The 24,420-nt window shown below is 47.7% G+C and overlaps 1 protein-coding gene across 4 annotated transcripts in view; it reads left to right on the top strand.

Moving 5' to 3' along the window:
- ADARB1 (adenosine deaminase RNA specific B1) overlaps nt 1–24,420 on the top strand; it is a 129,954-nt gene that overhangs the window by 93,380 nt on the left and 12,154 nt on the right. For all 4 annotated transcript variants that reach the window (XM_066259198.1, XM_066259196.1, XM_066259197.1 and 1 more), the window contains 7 exons: nt 1,569–1,643; nt 5,198–6,132; nt 9,813–9,927; nt 11,847–12,015; nt 12,819–12,967; nt 14,017–14,185; nt 24,019–24,200. In XM_066259198.1, the coding sequence (XP_066115295.1) occupies nt 1,616–1,643; nt 5,198–6,132; nt 9,813–9,927; nt 11,847–12,015; nt 12,819–12,967; nt 14,017–14,185; nt 24,019–24,200 (1,747 nt within the window). In that variant the 5' untranslated portion in view covers nt 1,569–1,615. The remainder of the gene's footprint in view (nt 1–1,568; nt 1,644–5,197; nt 6,133–9,812; nt 9,928–11,846; nt 12,016–12,818; nt 12,968–14,016; nt 14,186–24,018; nt 24,201–24,420) is intronic.

The raw sequence follows: 24,420 nt of genomic DNA, 5'->3' as shown, positions 1-24,420 counted from the left end.
CGACCTGAGCCTGCAGCCAGAGGCTGTCGCAGCACCTGCATCTTGCCAAGTGTGTGCAGTGGTCTTGCATCCCTGCCACGTCTTGCCTCCCATTTTAGACCTCAAGGAAATTACTTCTTATTAAAACTTTCCATATGAGTCCTCCTGCCCATCAGCCAGCCTGAGCAATGACCAGCAGCAGCCCCTCAGTTCCAACTATACACCATCTCCTCTTTCCCCACTGTGCTGGGTTATTTTATAATAAGTCCCAGATATTATCATTTTATCTATAAATACTTCAGTATTGCTAAAAGATAAGTACTATTTTCACACTTAAAATGTTACAAAGAATTCCTAAATATAGTCAGCTATCCAGATGGTATTTATATTTGAATTTCTCTATTCAGGATCTGTCTGATTCATTTCAAGTGCTTGTCGTGTCCCGCACTGTGCTTTATATATAGAATAGGTTTCCAGAAAAAAATATCTAGAAGTAATTAATGAATATAAAGTAATAATGTTTTTAAAACTATCTTGAACACTCTCCTGAATAAAGGATTCTAAATCCTTTAACTTTTAGCAAAAGGATTTAACTTTTAGCAAAAAATTTACCAGATATACAGTGAGATTCAACATTACTAACAACTAGTTCTCATGGAAACGACATATATTTATTAGATAATTGGTGTGAGAGATGCTTATAAGATATATGCATGCTTTGGCACGTTTTAGTCACTATTTTCCTAAATGTAATGTAATGACTTTGCCTTGTAGCGATTTATAGTATCAATTTTATTTGTATGTAAAGCAACATGTGGTTATAAACTTTGCAAACCTTTTTCCTCAGTTACAATTTGATGGGATCTTTTGTTACAAGTTGTGTGTTAGTAAAATTTTTCAGTGTAGCCATACAATGTAGGAAGAAGAAACTCCTTAAATTCGTTAATAATTAGATAATCGGAGTAATTGTTCTTTGAGGATTTCCTGTGGTTTCTCCTGCCAACAAAACAATGTTATAGATGGCTAAGGAATTCGATCCTATTTTAATAATGCCATGTTTTTTAGATTCACCCCGGTGAGATGCGACTCAAGATGAGAAAGGAGTAGTGTCATGAACTGTGGGTGCCTGTTCTTCCTTTTAGCTTTACTTTGTAGCCCAAGCCAGATGTCTGCCAGAGCAGAGATCTTAACAGGCTGGAGTCCTGTTTGGGCTTCATGGTCATCTGTCACCATGTAGTGCGTCTTCAGTCCCTCCTATGGGAGAGATCTCTCCAAGACATAAACACTCTCACCTTTTCTGGCCCCCACCCCTGGAATCAAGGCCACTCTCCTCAGAGTGGCCCCAGATCTTCCTTGCTGGGACCCTTCCCCACCTCTGCTACCACCCCCTCCAGTAGAATCCTCGGGGTCCTGCGGTGAACTGTGCTGAAGAGGGGGAGTTTCCGTACATTCTGTCCTGATGGCGTCCTTGTGCCATGGGGTTTTCTCGTTAATTGATAATCACGTTGGCATTGTTTCTGCAGAAGAGACTTACCTCGTGTTTCCCATAGGATAGGCACACTAAATGTGATTTTCTTGCTGTCTTTCAGACAGAAACAGTCTCCGCCAGTCAAGAAACCTTCCAAAGTATTTTGCCATGGATCTAGAAGAGGAAGAAAACCTGAGTAAGACTGAGGCCTACCATGTAGTATCGAGTAGCTGGTTTCCACTAGGCTTAGTGTTTCTGGAACTTGATTTCACGAGGCCAGTTTGGGGAAAATGCTCTCCCTATCCTACAGGCTACAAGTGGTGTGTTTAGTTTTTGATACGGTGTCTATTTACCACGGGTATCTCCCTTCCAGCTGGTGTGTGGGTTTGCCTTCCTGGTTGTTGTCCTGGGTGTGATGCACTTGTGCGGAAGGAGAGCGAGCCTCCGGGCGTGGCGCTGCTGAAGCGCGTGCCTCGTGCTGGGTCACAGCCCAGGTGTCGTGATGCCACATGGGCAGATCTCCATCTGGGCGGATCGAGGAGAACATCTGAGGTGGATGTAACTACCTGACCATTTGAAATAACAGTACATATGTCTTTCTGTTCAAATACAGTGGATCCTCCTGCGTTCTGATGGAAAGTGTTCACATGAATCTGCTGATCTTAAGTTTCCAGACTGTAATGAGCTTTAGGACCAGTGTGGCCCGAAGCGCCTCGGGGTCCTTCTCCTTTCCACACTGTGCCCTCTGCGGTGGGGGGGCAGGGGAGGTGGAAGGGCTCAGGCCATGCCAGCTCCCCTCTCAGCAGTGTTCTCTATGAGAAGCGCAGCGAACATACTTCTCTCTGTTTTACCTTTAATCCCAGAGGGCAGTGCATTTAACTAAGGCTCAAATGTTCCCACACAAGTTGGGAGCTTTTAGTAGGGAAATTGCAACAAGATATTTTTTTTCTAATACATATATATTTACATTCTTATCTGTGTTCAGTTGCTCCCAAGAAAAATGTGCAGGTCTAAATGACAAGTGACATTTTACTGAGAGTGGTCATCAGTGACCAGAGCTCAGTTCAGCACATTTCTCTGTGACCTCACCCAGACTGACCAGCTGAGGCCTTGGCGTCGGCGTGTCTACGCAGATAAGCCAGATGCTCACGCGGCAGAACACCCTGCCTCACAGGCAGGCTGCTCCGTGAGACTGGCTGTGGGTGATACGGGGTGGGCTGGGTCTTGGTTATACGAACCGCACAGTAGAGGCTCTCTCTGGCTGAAGTTAGTCCCTGTGGGATGGACGCCAGCATAAGCAACTGACCATTTGCTGTTTGCAAAGCACATGGCACTGTGCCCTTCCTCTTGCTGACCTGTGGGCGGCCTCTGGCTGCCTGGTGGAGGCTTTCTTCAGGTCGAGACCCCCGGCAGAGCCTACCCCTGAGGTCCTTTTAGAACCAGCTGAATGTCTTTACTAGTCGGTTCCACTCGCCATCTCCAGTTGTCCGTGCGCTATTCCCCATGAAGAGTGTGTGTGCCAGTGCTCCCGCCTCCTTTTTGGAGGGACCAATGACCACGGTGGTGGTCATCTGGTTTGGGTGAAAACATCACAGAGTTTAGATTCTATATCTATCCCCAGATGGATCCTGTGCTTACTTTTAAATAAAGAATCCTTCTGAATAATTTTTCTGAAAAGATAAACTGCTGGTTCAAGGGCTGAAGCTTAGCGATGCCAGTCCTGTATCCTCTGTCATTTCTACAGCAACAGAAAGTGTCGTCTTGATTAATAGTCACATTTATGAGACAAAGTAGATGACACGTAAAGAGAAGGTGACTAAGAAGAGTTGTGATGGTGGGGGGGTGTCTTCCTCCAATCTAGTATTCTCTCTTTACATAGTAGCATTTTAAATAAGACAGAATATGTAGTATTTCAGTGCTTGTGAAGTAAATAACAACTTAGAGTTGATGTGAACTGTTATAGAAAGCATATTTTTCCTATACTCTCAAGATTGTCAAACCAGTACTGTTTGTTTTTATTTCATAAAGGAAAGCATTTGGTTGTGGGAGGTTATAAATGTTTGATTAAATGCATGTCAGAGTGTATTCATGATGACCTGAGTGTATCGCTAGTTTTGTTCCACAGGAACACTAGTGTGCCAGGGTCATCTGTGTGACACCCTTGCTGCTTGGCCATCTAACCTGTCTTGCTTTACCCTTTTCACCTTTTGTTCCCTCTGAGCACCGAAAGGAGTAACCTATCGAGCTTTTGCTGGAGGATGTTATAAATGAAAATTTAGTGCCTATTCCGTCAGCTTTGTCAACTGGGAGAAGTGGTGTGTGTGTCAGGGCCTGGGAGAGGTACAGTCGGTAGAGAAAGTGTACCTGTCTGTAATCTCGGCTGCAGGACAGTGGGTTCTCCCATGGGGTGAGCTTAAACCAGGGTCGTTCTTTACATCCTGGCTGAATGCTGACAGCCTGGGAAATGCGAGGACGTGCACAGTGGTGCTGGCAGCCAGGGACCCGGCTGTCTGTCACGTTAAGCCCTCCCATGAGTAGAGCTGATTAAGTTTGCTTAATATGAAGAGAGTCTGCTTTTATATTATTTTGTTAAAATAGACCAGGCCACCCGTACTGGGCACCTATAAATGGGTTTACATTGCAAAAAGTATTTTGGTTGCTTAAACTATTTATTAGTGTTGATTTTCGAAAGCTAGCTAGCGGTAGATCTTTAAATACAGTGACATCAACATCCTGTCACCCAGTGATCATTGCTCCTGCGCTTCATGCGTCAGTCTGTGGAAATGGGCCAGGAAAATGAGGAACTCTTTCTGGTTCTCTTTTTTAGAAAGCTTGATAAAGGGAAGCGTAAGTGCTCTTTCGTTCTCCTTTTTGAAATTAAAATCATTTTGCCATGAAATAGAGTCCTAAAATTATCTTTATTAATTATAAATATAAACTACCTTTAATAGAATAACCAAGTTATTTCTTAAATTCATCAAATTTTTTTTTAAAGACAAAGTTTTCAGCTTTAGTTAGGAAATTGTAGCCTGCCTGCAGCTTCAATTTTATGTCTTATTCCATATTTTTTCTATCATGAAATGTATTAAGATTCAGAAGTACATCGACCCCCATATGTAGTCAAAAATTTTTAAATGAATATTAGAAGTGAAGCTGTGTTCTCTAAAAATCATTTCTAAAAAGCCATAATTACATAAGCAGATTTTTAAGATTGATTCGTGGACTAAATAAAAAGCTGTACAAATTGATTGAATATTTTGAACCCAGAGAACCAGTCAGCCTGTAAATGCTGCTTTAAAATATGTGACCTCTTCTGAGAGGTGCTGCAGTCAAAGCCCTGGGACAGTCAGTGCCACTGAAGAGGGGAAAATGCCAAAGTAGTTGACATTTGTCAATACTGACATTAGGCTTATCAATGTGAGGTCTTCTGGACAAATTTATCATCTCACACTTTGATGCTTCAGAATATTCTCATGAGAATTATTTCAAAATTCACCTTTTAATGCCAGAGCAGTGGTGATACTAAGTAGAAATAATAAGAGCCATTATTCAGCAAACTGTCCAATGACCCACTTCAGCGAGGCCCTGAGTTGTTGGTGAGAGGCTCAGTCCCGCCAGTGTGTGACAGGGAGTCGGGTAGAACACACAGCACTTACCCAGTTACAAAGAGAGATAAAGGAATCTATAAATTTTGCATTTACAAGATCCTGCAACGAAGGCGTTGTAAGTTGCTCTTTCTGGGCACCACAGGTTGCAGCAGCACAGAGGCTAAGGACAGCTGCAGTGTGGACCACGGACCCCCCGGGGACGGCAGCGCTCTGGGGCTGGTCGATAACTACCTGCTCCCCAACGGGGGTGGCAGCATCGTTGGCAGGAAGCGGCCCCTGGATGAGGGCAGCAATGGGCATGCCAAGTTCCGGCTGAAGAAGAGGAGGAGGGCACCGGGGCCGGCCCTGCCCAAGAATGCGCTGATGCAGCTGAACGAGATCAAGCCCGGCCTGCAGTACACGCTGCTGTCCCAGACGGGGCCCGTGCACGCGCCTCTCTTCGTCATGTCCGTCGAAGTGAATGGACAAGTGTTCGAGGGCTCTGGCCCCACGAAGAAGAAGGCCAAGCTTCACGCGGCCGAGAAGGCCCTGCGCTCATTCGTCCAGTTCCCCAATGCGTCCGAGGCCCACCTGGCCATGGGGAGGAGCCTGTCTGCCAACACGGACTTCACGTCCGACCAGGCTGACTTCCCCGACACCCTCTTCAACGGCTTTGAGACACCGGACAGGTCGGAAGTGCCATTTTACATGGGCTCCAACGGCGACGACTCCTTCAGCTCTAGCGGGGACCTCAGCTTGTCAGCGTCCCCGGTGCCTACCAGCCTTGTCCAGCCTCCCCTTCCCATCCTCCCACCATTCCCACCGCCCAGCGGAAAGAACCCTGTGATGATCCTGAATGAGTTGCGCCCGGGTCTGAAATACGACTTTCTCTCTGAGAGCGGGGAGAGCCACGCCAAGAACTTTGTCATGTCTGTGGTCGTAGACGGTCAGTTCTTCGAAGGCTCGGGAAGGAACAAAAAGCTCGCCAAGGCCCGGGCTGCACACTCTGCCCTGGCCACTATTTTTCATTTGCACTTGGATCAGACGCCATCTCGCCAGCCTATCCTCAGCGAGGGCCTTCAGTTGCACTTACCCCAGGTGAGGAGGGTTATGCCTTGATTATGCTTTTAGACAAGACTTGCTTTCATGATCACTGTTGACTTTCTCTCTAATGTCACCCTGTCCTCACCACAGTTACCAGTAAGTGTGGCTGCCAGGCAGCCTTTCCTAGATGGCGCTGCCCACACGGTCCCTAGGGAGCCCAAGGCTGTCACAGCACTGGGTGGGGGTGCCAGAGCAGTGTTCCCAGCCCTCTCCATGCTGTGCCTCACCCCTAAAGATACTCCACAGTCCTCTCCCCAGGTAGCTGTCCCTGCAGGGGTGTCCTCATCCCGTAGCAACTTTTGATGAGGAAGGGAGGAAGCCGGACACCAGAACCTGCCCCAGCCCAAGGTGTTGTCCTAAGTCCCACTGGGACTGTGGGTACAAGAAGAGTGACTCTGGCCAGTGAGCTGCTGAAACCCAAGGGTGCCAGGGCTCTGGGTCCCAGTGGGCCTGGCTGGCAGCTGCATTCCTAAACCCACAGCAGTGGGGAGCGCCTGTCAAAAGGGAAAGGGGTCTGGGGAACCCTTAAGCAAGTGCTCCAAGGTCCACCAGGCATCTGGGTAACTCTGCACCTGGAATTCCCTACTTGGGATTCATGCAGGAGACCTTCTGCCACCTGGCCAGAGTGGGCGGTCACTCTTCTGTTTGGTCTTGGATGGACCCAGCAATTCCCCTAAGTCAGAGTGAACAGAGGGAAACGTTCAAGAGGTCTCAGATCAGCTCTGTGAAGGGGGAAGACTGAAGGAGAAATAGCACTTAGTGTCATCTCCATATTCTACAACTCTGATTATTGCTTTTTTTCTTAGAAATCCAAAATTCTCTGGTATATTGTAAAAATCAGTCTTTTATGGAAAAAACCCAACTCTCTTTCTCTGTTTATTCTTTCCTGTCAAAGTGTTGTTCAATTTGAAGATAAATATACAGTTTAATCAGAAAAAATGGAGGACACCATACTGAGAGCTAGGAAGGCCTGACTTCTCTTAGAAGGACCGAGAGTGTCAGCTTCTCTTTTGCCTTTGAACCAGTTACAGTTAACCTGTGTGCAGTTGTTCTCTGAGATGACCAAGGGCCTCCATTTTAAAAGAAGGAAATTTATTTTCTTTTGCCTAAAGCAACCAAATACAGCCTCAGTACAAAGTCACATGCTCAAAGCATTGTATTGATTTTTTTCATGAACCAAATAATTGCTTTCCATAAATCTCTTGCTATTACTCCATTTATAGTTTCACAAATCAGTGGCACTAGTTCCTGAATGATTTTTTTTATTTTCAGAATTACTGTTTGCTAAACTATTTCAGCCTTAGTTTAAAACTGCATCTGACTGAACCTGTCTTCCCTGAACTGAGCAGGGTCGTATGTGAGAGACTGGAAGTCATCCTGAATTCTCTGCCTCCCAGATGCCAGGTTTTGCAATGTAGTCGGGAGACACCGGAGAGAGAAGGGTGTGTGTATGTGTGCATGTGCATGTGTGTGCACATGCATGTGTACTGCAACCCTTGTTCCCAGGCCAGGCTCAGTGGAGCAGTGACAAGGGCCCCTGGCCTGGGAGGGCCGGGCCTGTGCAGCCTTTTTGGAGAGTGGTGTCTGGGAATCCTACAGGGAGGGGTGTGGTGGGCTGGGGCCATCCCTCTTGCCCCATGTCCTACAGGTGCTAAACAATAGTTTCTGGGCCTCTGTGGTCCCTGGCTAGTGCGGCCTGGGGGAGTGGAGCTGTACCTGTTCCCTGGTCTCTGCTAACAGTAGCAACCTAGTGTCTCCCCGAGACACCCAGAACTGCAGTTGTCAGGCTTTGCTGGAGGACCTGGGGGCAGCTTCGCAGAATCAGCCCAGCCCTTGTTTCTGGGCTCCGTTGTCTTTCTCCTGCAGTCTCAGATATTACATCTAGAGTGAGTTTAAGTCCTTATGTTTCCCGAGAGTAGCCCAGGCAGGACTTGGGTCAAACATCTCTGGTCTTGTGGTTCCTTGCCTTCATGGTGTTCATTGTGGTACTAGAGAGTTTAAAAGCCAGGTGACATTGTCCTCGTGATAAGTGTGAAACACCCTGCGAGCCGTGAATGTTGTCAATGTGGCCTAGCCAAGCCTCAGCGCCTCCCCCCACCCCCCAGGGTTGCTGCAGGAGATGGCGCCACAGGGTTTGTGGCGCTGTGAGCTTGATGTTGAAGAGCGTGACTTTGTCATTATATCCACCCCCATGTTTAGAGGGCAGGGTGCTTCATTACCCATAGAGAATGAGGTAGTAACTGATTTAAGGGGATGGAAGAACTACTCATGTGTGCAAATGCCAGCAGCAAACAGGTGAGTAAGCACAAGAATGCCTGACCTCCATCCAAGCGTCTGAATTGTGGTGAAATTCCTGTGCTTTTTTTCTGAAATGTGCAGGTACACCTAACCTTGTATAAAATGAAATTTGTATCTCCTCTGGCTGTCCTTAACCTCATTATTTTTTCCTTCTATGTAAGTTGGAATGTGTTTTTCTTTATCTGTGGTACCCTCGCCATTGTGTGGTTGAACATCTGTTTCTGTCTGTGGTCTGAGACTCCCGTCCCTCTGCTCACATCTGTAGTATCAGTGCTTCTGCCAAGGTTCCAAGTGAGGCTTGCGGGCCACGCCTGGACCTTGTGCCCTCTCTCCACATGGCTAGTCTTGAGCACTGTCCCCTGGGGCTCACTGGAATTTGCTGGTACAGTGACGGGAGGAAAAGTGCCTGACAACTGTGCTTTTTCCAAATAAGTCATCAGTCAGGATGAGTGACTTCTCTATTCATTTGAGGTGTATTTTATTAAGAGCCACCTGGGGACATTAGATTTGGCTGTTTCATTGTCAAGACAAGTGTGACATTGGGGGAGATGTAGGCCCATTGTGGCTCTTTACACACACACACACACACACACACACACACACATTAGGCACCATTTCCCAGAACTGTGGGTTCACTTTATCCACGATAAATGATGAGCTATAAAAATAAGACATGGCCCAAATCTGACAGACATGTTTGCTTCTAAGAAGCACTCCCTGTAGGACAAGTACTGTCATATCTGGTCACGTAGCAATTGAAGTGTTCAGCATCACTGAACACCTTTCCTTGAGCTGATTTTGCTGTCACTCGATCTAAGTGATAACTGCCCTCCAGACTCTGATCAGTGCTGGATTCTGAGAGGGACTGAGCCAGGGTGACTTGTTTTAGGAGCTGAAATAACTGAGACATCTGATGGGTGGGCACCTTAGAGAGAGAGATGCTGTGCAATGCTTATGATTCTTTAATTTGATCATGTTTCCATGGTACACCCAAGGGCATGCTCCCGGCCCGGCCAGCCTGAGCTGGACATGGGAGGCAGGTGACCCCAGGAAGGCACTGTAACCTCCCTGAGCCTCGGTGTCCTCATTGTGTGTGTTGTGAGAAGCAGAGGGACAGCGGGGCCTACCTCACATGCATGAGCTTGGGCACTCACGCGGCTGGGCTCTGGGATTTCTTTCCTTGAGACCCTGCTGAAAAAGTCCAACCATGGTCTCACTTGCTCCTTGGATGTTTTGGAGGGAACACACACACACATGCACACATGCACACACTTGTTTGCCAGAAGAAAAGCCATCTGTGCCATCACCCTGAAGAGAGAGCTCATGTTGGTATTCGCAGGCAGGTGCACGTGCCTAACCCTTTCTGTGGTCCTCAGGTGTTAGCTGACGCTGTGGCCCGCCTGGTTCTGGATAAGTTCGGTGATCTGACAGACAACTTCTCCTCCCCCCATGCCCGTAGGAAGGTTCTTGCTGGAATCGTCATGACAACAGGTAAACCTCTTGCCCTATAAAAATCTCCAACTCCAGCAGGAAAATAATTTTTTCTTTCTTCTTTAGGATGTCTGCTGTCTGCAAATGTGGGAACTGCACTTACAAACATTTTTTTTCCTAAATGGTCATATTTTTAACCTAAGTTGCTTTCATTTGGAGAAGCACCCTGTGTTAGTACTGGATTCCCACAATTGTATGTGTGGTCTGGGTCTGCTCGGGAAACTGCAGTACTGTGAATTCCTGCCCCACTGGAAAGTAGGACGTACGTGATTTTTCCGTTTGTGTTCATGCTACCGGGTAAGTTTCCATGTTTATGGGGAAGAGAGGAAGCTTGAGCAAGAATTGAAAATCCGTAGGGTATAAAGCATGGTTTGGGCAGCAGGAACCCTATTAAGTTTGTCTAGCTGCTCCCAGTCCTGGAAGGAACCCCCACTGGTCCTTTTCCACCTGAGGGACTTCATGCTGCATCTCCATGAGTGACTCAAAACAAACAGGAAGCCACAAGCTGACCAGTGCCCAGATACCTGTGATGGGGCAGGCAGGGACATGGAGAGAGGACCCCCACTTCCTGTCATGTGGGGCCCTCTCTTCTGGCGGCACCCACAGTGTGTGCAGGAAGCTGGGGAGCGAGGGGCTGGGAACGGCGGATCTGTCTCTGGTAGCCGGGAGAAAAACTGTTCTTTGTGCCGGTGGCTGTGTTGTCCTCCTCTCCCGAGGTAGTTCTCTGTCTGACTAGGGACAGGACATGACTGATTCTGTAGTCCTCAGCGTTGATCCCCCTACACCCTAGAGAAGCGTGACGACACTTGAATCGCAAGTGTCGGCTCTGATGTCTATGCTTTGGCGCAGCTGAGCTTGTATCTGAGGGGTGGTGAAGGTTCTCTCCAATGTTTGGTGCCTGTATTTTCCTCCCTCTCCCCTCTGTACTCATACTGTTTACATAACTGAAAGGTGAGCATTTCAGCTGCTGATACAGCAGTTCCCTAGGCAGGCTCTGCGACTCCTCAGTGGCACAAAGGTGTGGCTGGTGGCCTGTCATCCAGCTCTTCTCATAACCTTAGAAGAGGCAGGTGACCTCATGGCGGCATTGGCACGTCCGTATGAATCCCACCTAGGACGCTGCTCATAGCTGCGGTGTACATCTGCAGGCAGGACTACGCAGCCCACAGCACGTGGCACTGACCTAAGATGACCTCCATTCGTTGAATGACCTTAGGCAGGCTATTGACCCTTTGGTGCCTCAGTTTCTGGTCTGTAATATGGAGGCAGGGTAGGATGTACCTTAAGGATGGGGGAATGAATTGAGACTGCCTTAACTGGTAGACCAATTATAGTGCCCACCTCTGGGTGACACACTGCACTGTAGCTTGTGGTGCAGTTTATACTGTGTGACGTGCACGGTCTTTGCAGCATGTCTGCGGTATGTGGTCTGTTGACAAATTTACCATGAGAGCAGTTGCTCTGCTGGAGGTTCCCGGTGCTGAGGGTGTCACTCAGCACAGAGTGATAGGGACCCCTAACTAACACACTGTGAATGACTTCTTTTTCCTTCCTGTCCCCTTCTCATCTCCTCTTCAGTGCTTTGATTTCAATTTCAAGATTAATATCCAGACCACTTATTCTTTAGTGCTTCCTATCTGTATCCAATGGGATTGTTCAAGGAGAGACTGCTATATTCCAGAGGAAATAACTTCCTTAAGTTTAGAACCTTCACACTGAATAGTGAGGACAGTTGACTTCCAGGCGTGTCCTAAAGCTCGCCCTCTGGGAGGCCTGCAGTCATGATGGGAGTAGACAGTAGGGGTGTGACTGTGAGCTGAGTTTTCACAGGGTTCCTTCAATGAGGAAGTGTGTCAGGCCATGAGGCACAGGTAGGCTCATGACTGTGACTTAGAAGAATGGTCTCTCTTGTTTTTCAGGCACAGATGTTAAAGATGCCAAGGTGATAAGTGTTTCCACAGGAACAAAATGTATTAACGGTGAATACATGAGTGACCGTGGCCTTGCTTTGAATGACTGCCATGCAGAAATCATATCTCGGAGGTCCTTGCTTAGATTCCTTTATACACAGCTTGAGCTTTACCTAAAGTAAGTCTAGTAAGTAAAGTAAGTAAAGGAGGCTGTTTTTAAAATGTATTCCCCCATCAGAAAACACTGCAAAACTTTAACTGAAAAATTATCAAAATAGTGACTTTGCCAGTAACAGCGAGGTTGGATTGCATTTTCCCAGATACTCAAGCTACAAACAGAGTTGGCTAAATTACAGCACACATATGTATTACGCATGAACATATTGATGCATGCACATGCGTACATACATGTGGACAATAATGTCGCAGGTTCCAGTCTGTGCTCAGACCCTGTGCTTTGTTTCCTGTAGTCCAATATCGGTCGGACTCTACGGCCAGGTCATTAAATTACAGCACACATATGTATTACGCATGAACATATTGATGCATGCACATGCGTACATACATGTGGACAATAATGTCGCAGGTTCCAGTCTGTGCTCAGACCCTGTGCTTTGTTTCCTGTAGTCCAATATCGGTCGGACTCTACGGCCAGGTCATTTTATTCTAGTCACTGTGCCTGAAATCAGCCCATTATGTATTGAAACTTCTTTTATTTGTAAAGCCATTCCTACTAATAGTCATTCTGTTTGAAGTCAGAATGAGAAGGAGGGGAGAAATACTCACATTTTGATGACAAGTCCATTGTTGAGTGGACAGAAACTGTGTGAATTATCATAAACATGTACAATAAGGTTCCAGTTCAAGCTTCTCTTTGCCCCGTTGAAAATACGGGCCTTTGAAAATCCCAGTGAGCTGGGACAGACTGACTTCTCATTGCGCACAGCTTTCAAGTTTATTTTGCAACTTCTTTTTTTTCAGTAGCAAAGACGATCAAAAAAAGTCCATCTTCCAGAAGTCCGAGCGGGGAGGCTTCAAGCTGAAGGACAGTGTCCAATTCCATTTGTACATCAGCACCTCTCCCTGCGGGGATGCCAGAATCTTCTCACCACATGAACCAATCCTAGAAGGTAGGACCAGGTTTCTTGACAGTGTTTTGAAATCCATGGTCATGAAGTAACAGACAAAAGAATAAACTTAAGTGAGTCTCCATTTTTCAGATGTCAACTTTGAATGTGGATCTGAGGACGATATAAATGCATGCGGTTTTACTTTCCAATGAGAAATTAATTAGAAATTTTTAACAAATGAAAATGTTGATTCTGATAAACTAACTGGAATAGAGTGAGGATTTCAGATCAACACTGTTTTCAGCACTTAAATTTAGATAATATATGTCTAAATCAGAGAGATGCATCTTCTTCCATATTTCTGATGGAGTGGAGCTTAATAAATGTGTACTTTGGAGTATTTGGTTAAAATTCCAGGAGCAGAGGGATGAAAAAGGAAAGCCTCTTTCTATTATAATTTTTCTACCTGTTTTGCATGAGTTAGTTTTTTTTTAATTTTATCTGAATTTGTGTCCACTTCTCTTCTCCCCAGCTTAAACATTATTTATTCCAAATAGAACATTTGATTACCTTATTTTCCTTGATTATAAAAGCAACACATACCCACTTTGGGAAATTGCTAAATGTTTTTAGAATAAGAAAGAAAATTTAAATCACCTGTTCATGTGACCCAGAAGCAGTCACTGTGGACATCGTGTGTGCTTCCTGTGGGCTTATGTCTGCATCCCTGTAGATTTCTTTTTGAAAATTTAAAAGTACAGGGGAAAATACAACAAACACCCAAATATCTGATATCTAGAATGAACAAATGTTAGCATTTTGCCCTCTTTGCTTCAGTTCCTTTTTAACCAAAGGAATCAATCGTTTTGGTTAAAATGGAAACTCTCTTCTCCCCCTAACCCTTAAGGAAGCCACTTTTGTGAATTTGTAGTATATTCTTCCTTTCCAGTTTGTATACTTATTCTGTACATGTATCCTATAGGTAGAGAATAACCATGTGCACATATAAGCGTAAACTGTCAATTTATAGAGTGCAGTTAAATGTGGTTCTCAGTGAGTGAAACAGATGGTTTCCTACCCATGGCTTCCTTCTCCCGTTTCTCTCTTAGAACCAGCAGACAGACATCCAAATCGCAAAGCCAGAGGACAGCTGCGGACAAAAATAGAGTCTGGCGAGGGCACAATCCCGGTGCGCTCGAATGCGAGCATCCAGACGTGGGACGGGGTGCTGCAGGGGGAGAGGCTGCTCACCATGTCCTGCAGCGACAAGATGGCGCGGTAAGGCCTGGGGGGACACGTGACCCTCCCCACCGTGCCGGACTCACCCTGCTGGTTCCCAGGCACTCACCCCCATGGGTACCTGACCCTCCTCACGGCACCTGTCACCCCTGCTGGCTTTCAGAACAGTTGGGTTTAGTCTTGTTCCTCACTCCAGTGTTCCCCCACATTCTTTGAGGGACTGAGGCTCTAGAGGGGCTCCAGGACCTTTCGAGGGGATGAAGGTGGGCCTTTCCCAGGGAGGCTCCAGACTGCCCCCTGCTGTCCTGAGATGCTTGTGAGAAACAAGCATCTCACCCATCATTGTTATTTTTACATGTGGGCTTCTGGGGTGAGCTGGTGTGTTTCACTGTGATGTTTTAAAACAGTCTGCTCCCAGAGGAAGCAAAGAGGTTCCTCATTCATCATAGATGCAACTGTAATGGTCATATTCACTATTCAGTTCATATTTGGGGTAATTAGGATTTATATATTAAAAATAATGTGACATTCATCACAGACGTTGTGCTACCGGGAGCGCCGCTGGTGGGCCAACGAGGTTAGGGTGCTGCAAACACACGTTGAGTTTGATTTCCCCTGACCAGTGTTATTCTTGCAGGACCCCACATCCCAGTTCGATTTTAGAAAACCCCATTTTGTCAGGTGCTGGTCCAGCTACATAGTTCTTTATCTTTTAACAAATGTTCATTTGAAAAAGGTAACATGGGCAGATGGCAAAATGTTCAATGGTAGGAAAGCATATAATATAAAAACCTCCTCCCCTTCAGAGCTCTCTGTGGCCCATCACGAATGGGCTCTTGACTGCCCTTCTGACGGCGGTCAGAGCTGGCTCACGTGTGGTGCACATCTTGTTGGCTGCTTGCAGGCCTTTTGTCTTAACTTTCTCTAATGGGTCTTGTCAGGGAGTCTTACACTGGCCCGCTTCCACCCAGCACAGGTGCCCACATGATGTGTCTACTTACTACCTGCCCTTCGTATCCCCTTTCCATATGCTTTCTGTGTGTGTGTGTCCTGGAAAGATACACCTTAGTGTCATTTGGGGGTATTTACATGTATGTTGTTAGCTTACAGAAATGACATTGTGCTGCATGTCTCATTCTGCATCTTCTATTTTCACCCACCCCAGTGTTTGGGGGACTCTCCAAGATGCTGTAATAAACAGCCCACTGGTTATAGTACTTCTGCATCATAGTCACAGCCATGTGTTGTCCGTTCCTTCATGATGGGAGCGTGGATTTCCTCAAGCTCCCTTCCCAGTGGGAGCCTTGGCATCTTGTGAACACAGTTTGGTGCAGGCTTAGCTATCCAGGGTTATCCATGTGTAGGATGTCACAGAGTCCTGTCACATGTGCCCAGGTGATCCCACCGGCTGCTGGCACCAGCAGATAGTGAAATTAGCCCCCCACGCTTCCAACTGGTATTTCGTGGTTTTAGTTGATGTTTCTCTTCTCACAAGGAAGGTTGAGCATCTCCTTGGCCACCCGTGTGCTCCTCTGCTCCTCTGCACCCCTGTCTATATCCTGGCCATCTGTCTTTCATCTTGATTTGCAAAAGTCCCTTTAATAGTTGTAGTACTTAACAGTTGAGACAATTCAGTGTCTTCTCTAAGTCCAAATGCATCTTAACTTTGTGCCATCTTTTATTGAATAGAAACCTCTAGCTTGATGTAACCTTATCTATTAATTTTTCACCATGTGATTTGTACTCTTAGGATCATATTTAAGAAATACTTCCTCAAATTAAGGGCATAAAAATATTCTCCTGTATTCTTTCTAAGACTTTTATCATTTTACTTTCACATTTAGGCCTTTAATACATTTGTGTTGTAAGTAAAAATTGAGCTTTTTTATTTTAATTCAGTGGGTCAGTTTTCCCAGCCCCAGCTATTGAATATTCTGTGTTTTCTCACTGGTCTGTGAAGGCACCACTGTCAAATACTGAGCTGTCCCATAAGGATGGGTCAGTTTCTAGACTCCTGATTCTATATTAGTCTGTAGTTAGCCGTAATTGCATAAATTTTGTAGTTTTTATTATTCTGGCATTTTAATAAGGCTGTCATTCTTTACTCTTTTTTTTTAAATTTGATAGCTTTTTATGAACCTATCTTCTCTTGTACATATGTTAGAATCAGCTTGGCAAGTATCTCTAGATACCTTCCTGAGATTACACATGGAATTGCATTGAAATTATGGGTTGAAGTTGAATGACATCAAGTTAAATCAGTTCATCCATGAATATTTTATATCCTCTCTCCATATATATATAATTTTATTGATTTGAGAGAGCAGGGAAGGGAAGAAAGACAAGAAGAGAGAGAAAAAGGGAAGAGAGAGACAAGAAACATCAACTCGTAGTTGCTTCACTTTAGTTGTTCATTGATTGCTTCATATATGTGCCTTGACTGGGAAGAGGAAGGTAGGCTCAAGCCCAGCCAGTGACTCCTTGCTTAAACCAGCTTCCTTCACTCAGGCTGGCAAGCCCATGCTCAAACCAGCAACCCCAGGGTTTCAAACCAGACCTCAGTGTCCCAGATCGATGCTCTATCTGCTGTACCACCACCGGTCAGGCTCTCTCTATAATTAATATTTTATCTTTATGTCATTTATAATTTTTCACATCTATGTTAGGCAGCTTTTAATAGGTTAATTCCCAAAACTTTATACCTTCTGTGTTAGTGTGATGATTATCTTATTATCTGCTATATATTCTGTGTAATTATTGCTGGTGTAGGCAAACATCATTGATTTATTTTTATTGAGGTAAAACATATGATATAAAATTACCATCTTATATAATTTTTAAAGATTTTTTTTAATGACCAGTTTTAGATTCACAACAAAATTAAGATAAAGGTAAGATAGGTGTTCTCTACCCCCCCCCATGCACAACGTCCCCCAGTTCCCCAGCCCCCACCAGAGGGGACATTTATTACAATCAATGAACCCACACTGACATATAATCACCCAGAACCCACAGTGTATATGTAATGTACACTCTGTGGGCTTGGACAAATGTATAGTGACAGGTGTCCCACTTTCTTTGTAATGTCAGAACTGGAAGCAGTCTGTGTGGTGTCAGTCGCATGGTGATGAAAAAATGGTGGGTCCCCCACGCAGTGGAGTAACACCACTCTATGTGAGGGCTTTCCGTGAGGCCTCCATATCTTTGGGGGCCAGTAATCCCTGTGCTCTGTAATCTCTTCTAGAGGTTAGACCACTGAGGGAAGGTGGATCCCAGCTCCTTGTGGGGTTACTGCCACCCTGCCACCAAACCAGATGAGGACAGTAGGGAAGACAAGGTGGCGAGCTCTCCTTGTCTCATGTCACACATGATCTCAGCAAGGGCAGCAAAGCAGACCCAGCAGTGTATTTTTAATAGTCCAGTTCGTTCCTTTCAGATCTGTAACTTGAATGCAGCTTTAATCAAAATCTCATCATTTTTCATGGCACCTGAAAATCTGATCCCAACTCTCAGTTGGAAAAGTAACGGTGGAACCCTGAGTGGCAGCTGGCAGAGGTGGTGGCACGGGATACGAGTCTGGAGGAGACCTGCAGGTGCGTGAGGCACCACTGAGGATGCTGTTTACCTGTTTAAGAGGAAATGTGAACTAGGTCAAGTTTATTTCTCTCACACGGAAAATTCAGTTCAAAAACAGGTTGTTCAGAGCTGCTGTGGTGAGTCCATTGTCACACAGAGGCCAGGTCCTCTCTTCCTGCACCATGTGGCAGGTACCTACTGTCTTCAAGCATCAGGTCTGATCCCCGGCGGTGGAAGGGAGGAAGGACAGGCGGCGGTGGGGCGTTCCAGCCTGCTCAGACGGTTCCCAGTTAGTGAGGAGCTGGTGTGAAAAGTGGCACCGAACAGTTTTTATGGCTTCCACTTGGCAAGGCTCATAAACAAGGCACAGAAAGCCCAAATTATAAAGAAAACATGAGTTTCTGCTTTACATAACTAACAGGTGAGAACCCAGGTTATAAAGCAGTCCCTACAGCTTAGTCATGCAGGGGCGTAGCTGGAAAGATCACAGGACTATTCTGTGTCTCATTGAAACAGCGTCACACACATGCATGTAAGTCAAAACTTCATGAACAGGTACCCCTATGATATGTGCCTGATGACACGTCACATAAGGAAAAGCAAAGACAAGCCAGGAGGCAAGGAAGAGGGGTGCTCCTAGAAGGGCAGCATGGGGAGCACAGCCATGGCCTGCTCCTCCCAGCCCCTTTGGCATAGACGGGGTCCCATGCCACACAGCCTCCAGGTCCACAAGCCAGGCTGATTCTGATGGCACCTGGGTCAGTGTAGCCACCATAGGACAGTCCCACAAGACTGCCCAGATACCACACTTCTGTCTGACGTGGCTGCAAACCAGGGTTCCCTTGATACCCCCTCTTTGGGCTCTTGATAACTTGCTAGAACTGCTCACATAACTCAGGGAATACAGTTACTTAATTTACCATTTTATTGTAAAGGCTGTAAGTCAGGGACAGTGCCATGGAAGAGGTGTCGGGGGGGGAGGGGTGCACGGATATTCCATACTCTCCAGCCCAGCGTCCCCACAGTGCTCATCAGCCTAGAAGCTCCGTGAACCCTATGGTCAGGTTTTATGTAGATTTGCATCACATAGCCATGATTAAGTCATTGGTCATTGGCGATCAATATGATCCCCAGTTCCTCTCCTCTTCCCTCTAATTATGTGGTCAGTTACCCTGGCAACCAGTCCCCATCCTCCTAGAGTCACCTCATTTGCATAAACTCAGATGCAGTTTGAAGGGGCTAATATTTGATACCGCACCAACAGATGGCCATGGCTGGACAAGCAGAACAGCCGTGGCCCAGAAACAGCATTGGCGGCCAGGACACTGGACACTGGCTGCAGTCCTCTTGTCCTGTTCTGTCCTTTCCTGAGGGAATGAAATCAGCAGCCTCCTGAGTGGCTGTCACAGATGAGAGGCAGTGAGCAGGTGCTCGGTGAGATGTCCTGTGTCTCTTACAAAGGGACAGAGCAGTGTCCCATATGTCCCAGTCTGAAGGGCAAGAAATGGGGGCAGAGGGCAGGTTTAAGAGTGAGGGCCACGCTGGGCTGGGGGAGGGAAGGGAAGTGCACTGCTACTGCTGGGGTCACCAGGTGCTGCCTGTCTGTTGGGTGGGCAGACAGTTTGGCTGAAAGCAGCCACCACCCATTTTAGGGCTGCATGGGTCACAGCGATGACAGAGGAGTTCACTGTCTCACAGTGAGTTGTGTCATCTGGGCTGTGGAAAGGTGCCAGGGTCTCAGATCTGGTGAGCATGGCCTCTGTACCTGGAGCTGTTGGAGGGAGTGGAGACCGCCCCCCGGAGGACAGGCAGCTTGTTTAGTCAGAGCTGCTATAGCAGTGGGCCCACCCCTCTGTGCACAGGCTGTTGGGGGCAGCTCTAGTGGGATGGGGAGGCTGTGGGTTAGTTGGCCACAGGTGGGCCCTCCTCTGGTGGGGGACATACCAGGCTTTCTCTGGGTGCTCTCAAATTGGAAGCAGGGACAACCTTTAGGGCAGCTGACCAAGTCCTGACTGTTCTGAGCCAGTTGCCATGGAGGCTGTGTTTGGGTCAGAGCTCTCCTGTGACTACTGGTCTGGCCACTGACCACTTAGCCTCTCAGAGCTGGACCAGGCACTTTACGGATCCAGGGACATACCAGCATGACAACATGCTGACTCTGTCCTCTAAGAAATGACATAAGAAGCCCTGGCTGGTTGGCTCAGCGGTAGAACATTGGCCCGGCGTGTGGAAGTCCCGGGTTCAATTTCCAGCCAGGGCACACAGGAGAAGCGCCCATCTGCTTCTCCACCCCTCCCCCTCTCCTTCCTCTCTGTCTCTCTCTTCCCCTCCCGCAGCCAAGGCTCCACTGGAGCAAAGTTGGCCCGGGAACTGAGGATGGCTCCATGGCCTCCTCCTCAGGTGCTAGAGTGGCTCTGGTTGCAACAGAGCAACGCTCCAGATGGGCAGAGCATCGCCCCCCGGTGGGCATGCCGGGTGGATCCTGGTTCGGTGCATGCGGGAGTCTGTCTCTCTGCCTCCCTGCTTCTCACTTCAGAAAAATACAAAAGAAAAAAAAAAAGAATAAAAAGAAAGAAATGACATAAGGAAGATGAGAGAGAAAGAGGCCTGGGCAGTGAGCACAGCAGGGCCAAGTGAGCACTCCTCAGCACCTGTGTGTCTTTTCAGGGTTACCCCAGCAAGTGCCACTGGCAAACTACTGTGGACCCTGCACCCTCCCTCAGGGTGGGACCAGCAGGGAGAGGGTTCGACACTTGGCAACCATCTGTACCAGATTTCCCATCTTTGCACAGGTTTACTGGGGACATTTGATGGCCTGGAGCCTGGCTGCAGCAACACATGTTCCTTGGCCATTACTGAGTGCCCCTTGGTCATCACTAGGTGTTTTTACTCCAAGTGAGGTCTAGGCCTTGCTGTCCTTGGTAAAGCTCATGGTGGGAGCCCGTCAGCAGAAGTGATAGGTATGCATACCACTTCCCACCTAGGGCCTCCCAGAGCAGTCAGAAGCTCTTAGAATTCTCTTATGAGGCATGTGTTCAGAATTAACAACTCATAACAAATACAGCTTTCTGCAAGATCACTGTTTTAAATTGGGCCCCAGGAGGCTCAATTCAGTCTAAAGATGGCCCAAATCCACACACATAGACTTCTTCATTTACATAGAAAGGGTGCCCTGTGATTTTGGTAAGCATCCAATCATGTCATGCTTTTCTTTTGTAAGATAGGAAACCTGTGTTTTAATTTTCATTTTAGAGCAGGGGTCGGGAACCTATGGCTTACAAACCAGATGTGGCTCTTTTGATGGCTGTATCTGGCTCGCAGAAAAATCTTTAATAAAAAATATAATAATGTGCCTGACCAGGCGATGGCACAGTGGATGGAGCATCGGACTGGGATGCGGAGGACCCAAGTTCGAGACCCCGAGGTCACCAGTTTGAGTGCAGGCTCATCTGGTTTGAGCGAAGCTCACCAGCTTGGACCCAGGGTCGCTGGCTTGAGCAAAGGGTTGCTTGGTCTGCTGAAGGCCCACAGTCAAGGCACATGGGGGGGTAATCACTGAACAACTAAGGTATCGCAACAAAAAAACCCTGATGATTGATGCTTCTCATCTCTCTCCATTCCTGCCTGTCTGTCCCTATCTGTCCCTCTCTCTAAAGAAAAAAATATATATAATAATGTTAAAAATATAAAACATTCTCATGTATTACAATCCATTCATTTCCTACCGCTCATGTTCATGGTTGCGGGTGGCTGGAGCCAATCACAGCTGTCCTCTGGGACAACACCAAATTTTTATTGGATAATGCATAACATACACGGGTTGTTGTATGGCTCTCATGGAATTACATTTTAAAATATGTGGCGTTCATGCCTTTCTCAGCCAAAAAGTTTCCTGACCCCTGGTTTAGAGGGTGGGAGGAACGTGTTGTAGTAATTGGAGGGTTTGCCTGCTCGGCGCATATGTATTGACTATGTACCAGGTGCACAGTGTAGGTGCTGGAACAGATCTTTGAGTAGAACAGAGTCCTCCCCCCCACCCCCGGGAGCTTGCGTGCTGGTTGGGAGAGTCAGGACCTGCAAGCAATGTAGGAAGGTAGCATCGGAGGGGGTGCAGACAGGGCACCCGGAGGGACTTTCTGTAAAGACAACATGGGGGTACTGTGGCCAGGAGGCTGTTTGGGGACCATGTTCAGGGATGAAGAACTTGAGGGTAGTGGCTTTGGAGGAAGTAGCAAGGACTCTGGTGGCCTAAGCACAGGAGGCAATGGTGGGAGAGGTAATGTCAGACAGGCTGCCGGCTGTTGAAACAATGGGGTTTTCTTGAAGATGGCGGTGTTGGGGCCCTGGCCATTTGGCTCAGAGGTAGAGCGTCGGCCTGGTGTGCAGTAGTCCCGAGTTCAATTTCCGGCCAGGGCACACAGGAGAAGCACCCATCTGCTTCTCCACCCCTCCCCCTCTCCTTCCTCTCTGTCTCTCTCTTCCCCTCCCGCAGCCAAGGCTCCATTGGAGCAAAGTGGGCCCGGGCGCTGGGGATGGCTCTATGAATGGCTCTGGTTGCAACAGAACAACATCCCAGATGGGCAGAGCATCGCCCCCTGGTGGGCATGCCGGGTGGATCCTGGTCGGGTGCATGCGGGAGTCTGACTGACTGCCTTCCTGTTTCCAACTTCAGAAAAATACAAAAAAAAAAAAAAGATGGGAGTGTTGGAGGGTTTGTGCAAAGGAGTGAATGACCTTGTTGGCCTGTGTTTCCAAGGTCGGGTCACTGCTATTGAGGATGGGCACTGGGGTGGGGGCCATAGGAGAAGGGGAAGCAGCAGGAGGTGGGGCCTGTGCCCCAGCAGAGGGGACTCCTGGTTCTGTTCAGGAAGGAGTTCTCTTACAGGTTTGCTGGCCGGTGACAGGGACGAGGAGGCGAGTTTGGCCTGAGCGTGAGACATGGAGCTGGGTGGTCCAGGACTTATGGCAGGGCTCTTGTGGACACTGTTTACAGATCTAACCACCCAGCACTGCCTCCCACCCTTCCCGAGGGCCAGAGCTGGTGGCCATCAATGAGAGTGGACACAGGGAGGATGGACAGAGTGGGGGAGCACTGTGAATTCTAAAATTGGCCTCATTTTGCTGCCCCACTTATCTCTGACCCGCCTGCGGAGGCTGCTCCTCTACAGCCCCCCTCCCGTCGTCCCACCAAATCTTCTCCACACTGCTTCCTGAAATGCAAATCAGGATCAGGTCAGTTCCTCTCAGAAAAACACTGCCGTTAAGTTACGTGGTGCCAGCACGTCCCTGAAAGGCCTCCAGGAGTGCCCGCTGTGCAGAGGAACAGCTAGTCCCTGTGGAGGGTGATCTGGTCAGCCTGGCCCTGCCCTGTCCCTAGGCCTGACCCCCGGTCTGTCTCCACACTGGGTCTCGGTGGAACCTCTCCCCTGTGCCTCGCATCCCCCTCTGGGGTGAGTTCAGGCTAACGCTCACGCTCACAGAGCCTTCCCTGAAGGCAGCACCCTCTTCTGCTTTACCATGGAACCCTGCTCCCCCTCAGATTGATTTCAGCTCAACTTTTTATTCTTGATTCAAGTATTTGCCTATTTACTGCTAGTCCTCATCCAGATAGCCCATGGGCTCTGGGAACACGTGGGTCGTGTTGTCTCTGCCCCTGTGCACTTAGTGTCCAGTAGTGAGAGTGCTGGGATGTGGACACCCCCCGGGCTGTGAAGTGTTTGTGGAGCTCAGAGAGAGAGCAGTGGCACGTTTGTGGGAGGGTGTCTCAGAGCTGAAACGAACACTCAGATTGTCAGTGATGTGAATGATCACTGTAATAAAAGTCATGCAGTCACTCCCTCTCCTGATGCTGTTCACATAGCGTCACCGCTGCTGTGACGGACAGGCGACGGAGCACGCCATGCCCGCTGGGGGTGGCTGATTCCCACCTCCACATCTTACGGAGCCTGACTCAGAATTGTCACTGAGGAACAGGAAAATGACGTAATGTTTTCAGGGACTTGAGTGTGGTCATTTTTATCAGAAGCAATAAAATATTTACTTCTTTTGATTTTTCTCACAAGAAATGTGTCTCCCAACTTGTTAGAACTAACCTTCACACGTCAGTAAGTATGTCCTGGCACAAGCTTGTCCCACAGCTAAAATGATTTTTAAGTCAATTTTTCTCTGTTAGTTATGTCTAACTGCTATCTTGTTGGCCGACACATACACAGAATGCACTCCCTGGGCTGCTGCACACACTGGTGGGCAGGCATCGGGGGTGTGCCCTGCGCTGAGGTGTGTCCCTCTGCCTGCAGGTGGAACGTGGTGGGCATCCAGGGCTCGCTGCTCAGCATCTTCGTGGAGCCGATTTACTTCTCGAGCATCATCTTGGGCAGCCTCTACCATGGGGACCACCTCTCCAGAGCCATGTACCAGCGGATCTCGAACATAGAAGACCTGCCCCCTCTGTATACCCTCAACAAGCCCCTGCTTAGTGGCAAGTATCCCCAGAGTGTGATCTCGTCTCTTTCAGATGAACTCGTGTACAGTGTCCACGCCGTGTGAACAGAAACACCGCAGGGGAGCTGCATGTGGAGTAGCTTTTCCTCAGAGGGCAGCCTGGGCTGCCCTGAAAGGATGAAGGAGGCTGTCTCGGGGTGTGTGAGGGCTGCAAGGTTACTCTCTCACTGACTGAAACCTTCACCATGTGTGAAGGA

The sequence above is a fragment of the Saccopteryx bilineata genome, chromosome 2 (genome assembly GCF_036850765.1).
Source record: "Saccopteryx bilineata isolate mSacBil1 chromosome 2, mSacBil1_pri_phased_curated, whole genome shotgun sequence".
Classification (NCBI taxonomy): Eukaryota; Metazoa; Chordata; class Mammalia; order Chiroptera; family Emballonuridae; genus Saccopteryx; species Saccopteryx bilineata.
Note: the sequence above shows the minus strand (reverse complement) of the source record. Positions and strands in the feature narration are given on the sequence as shown.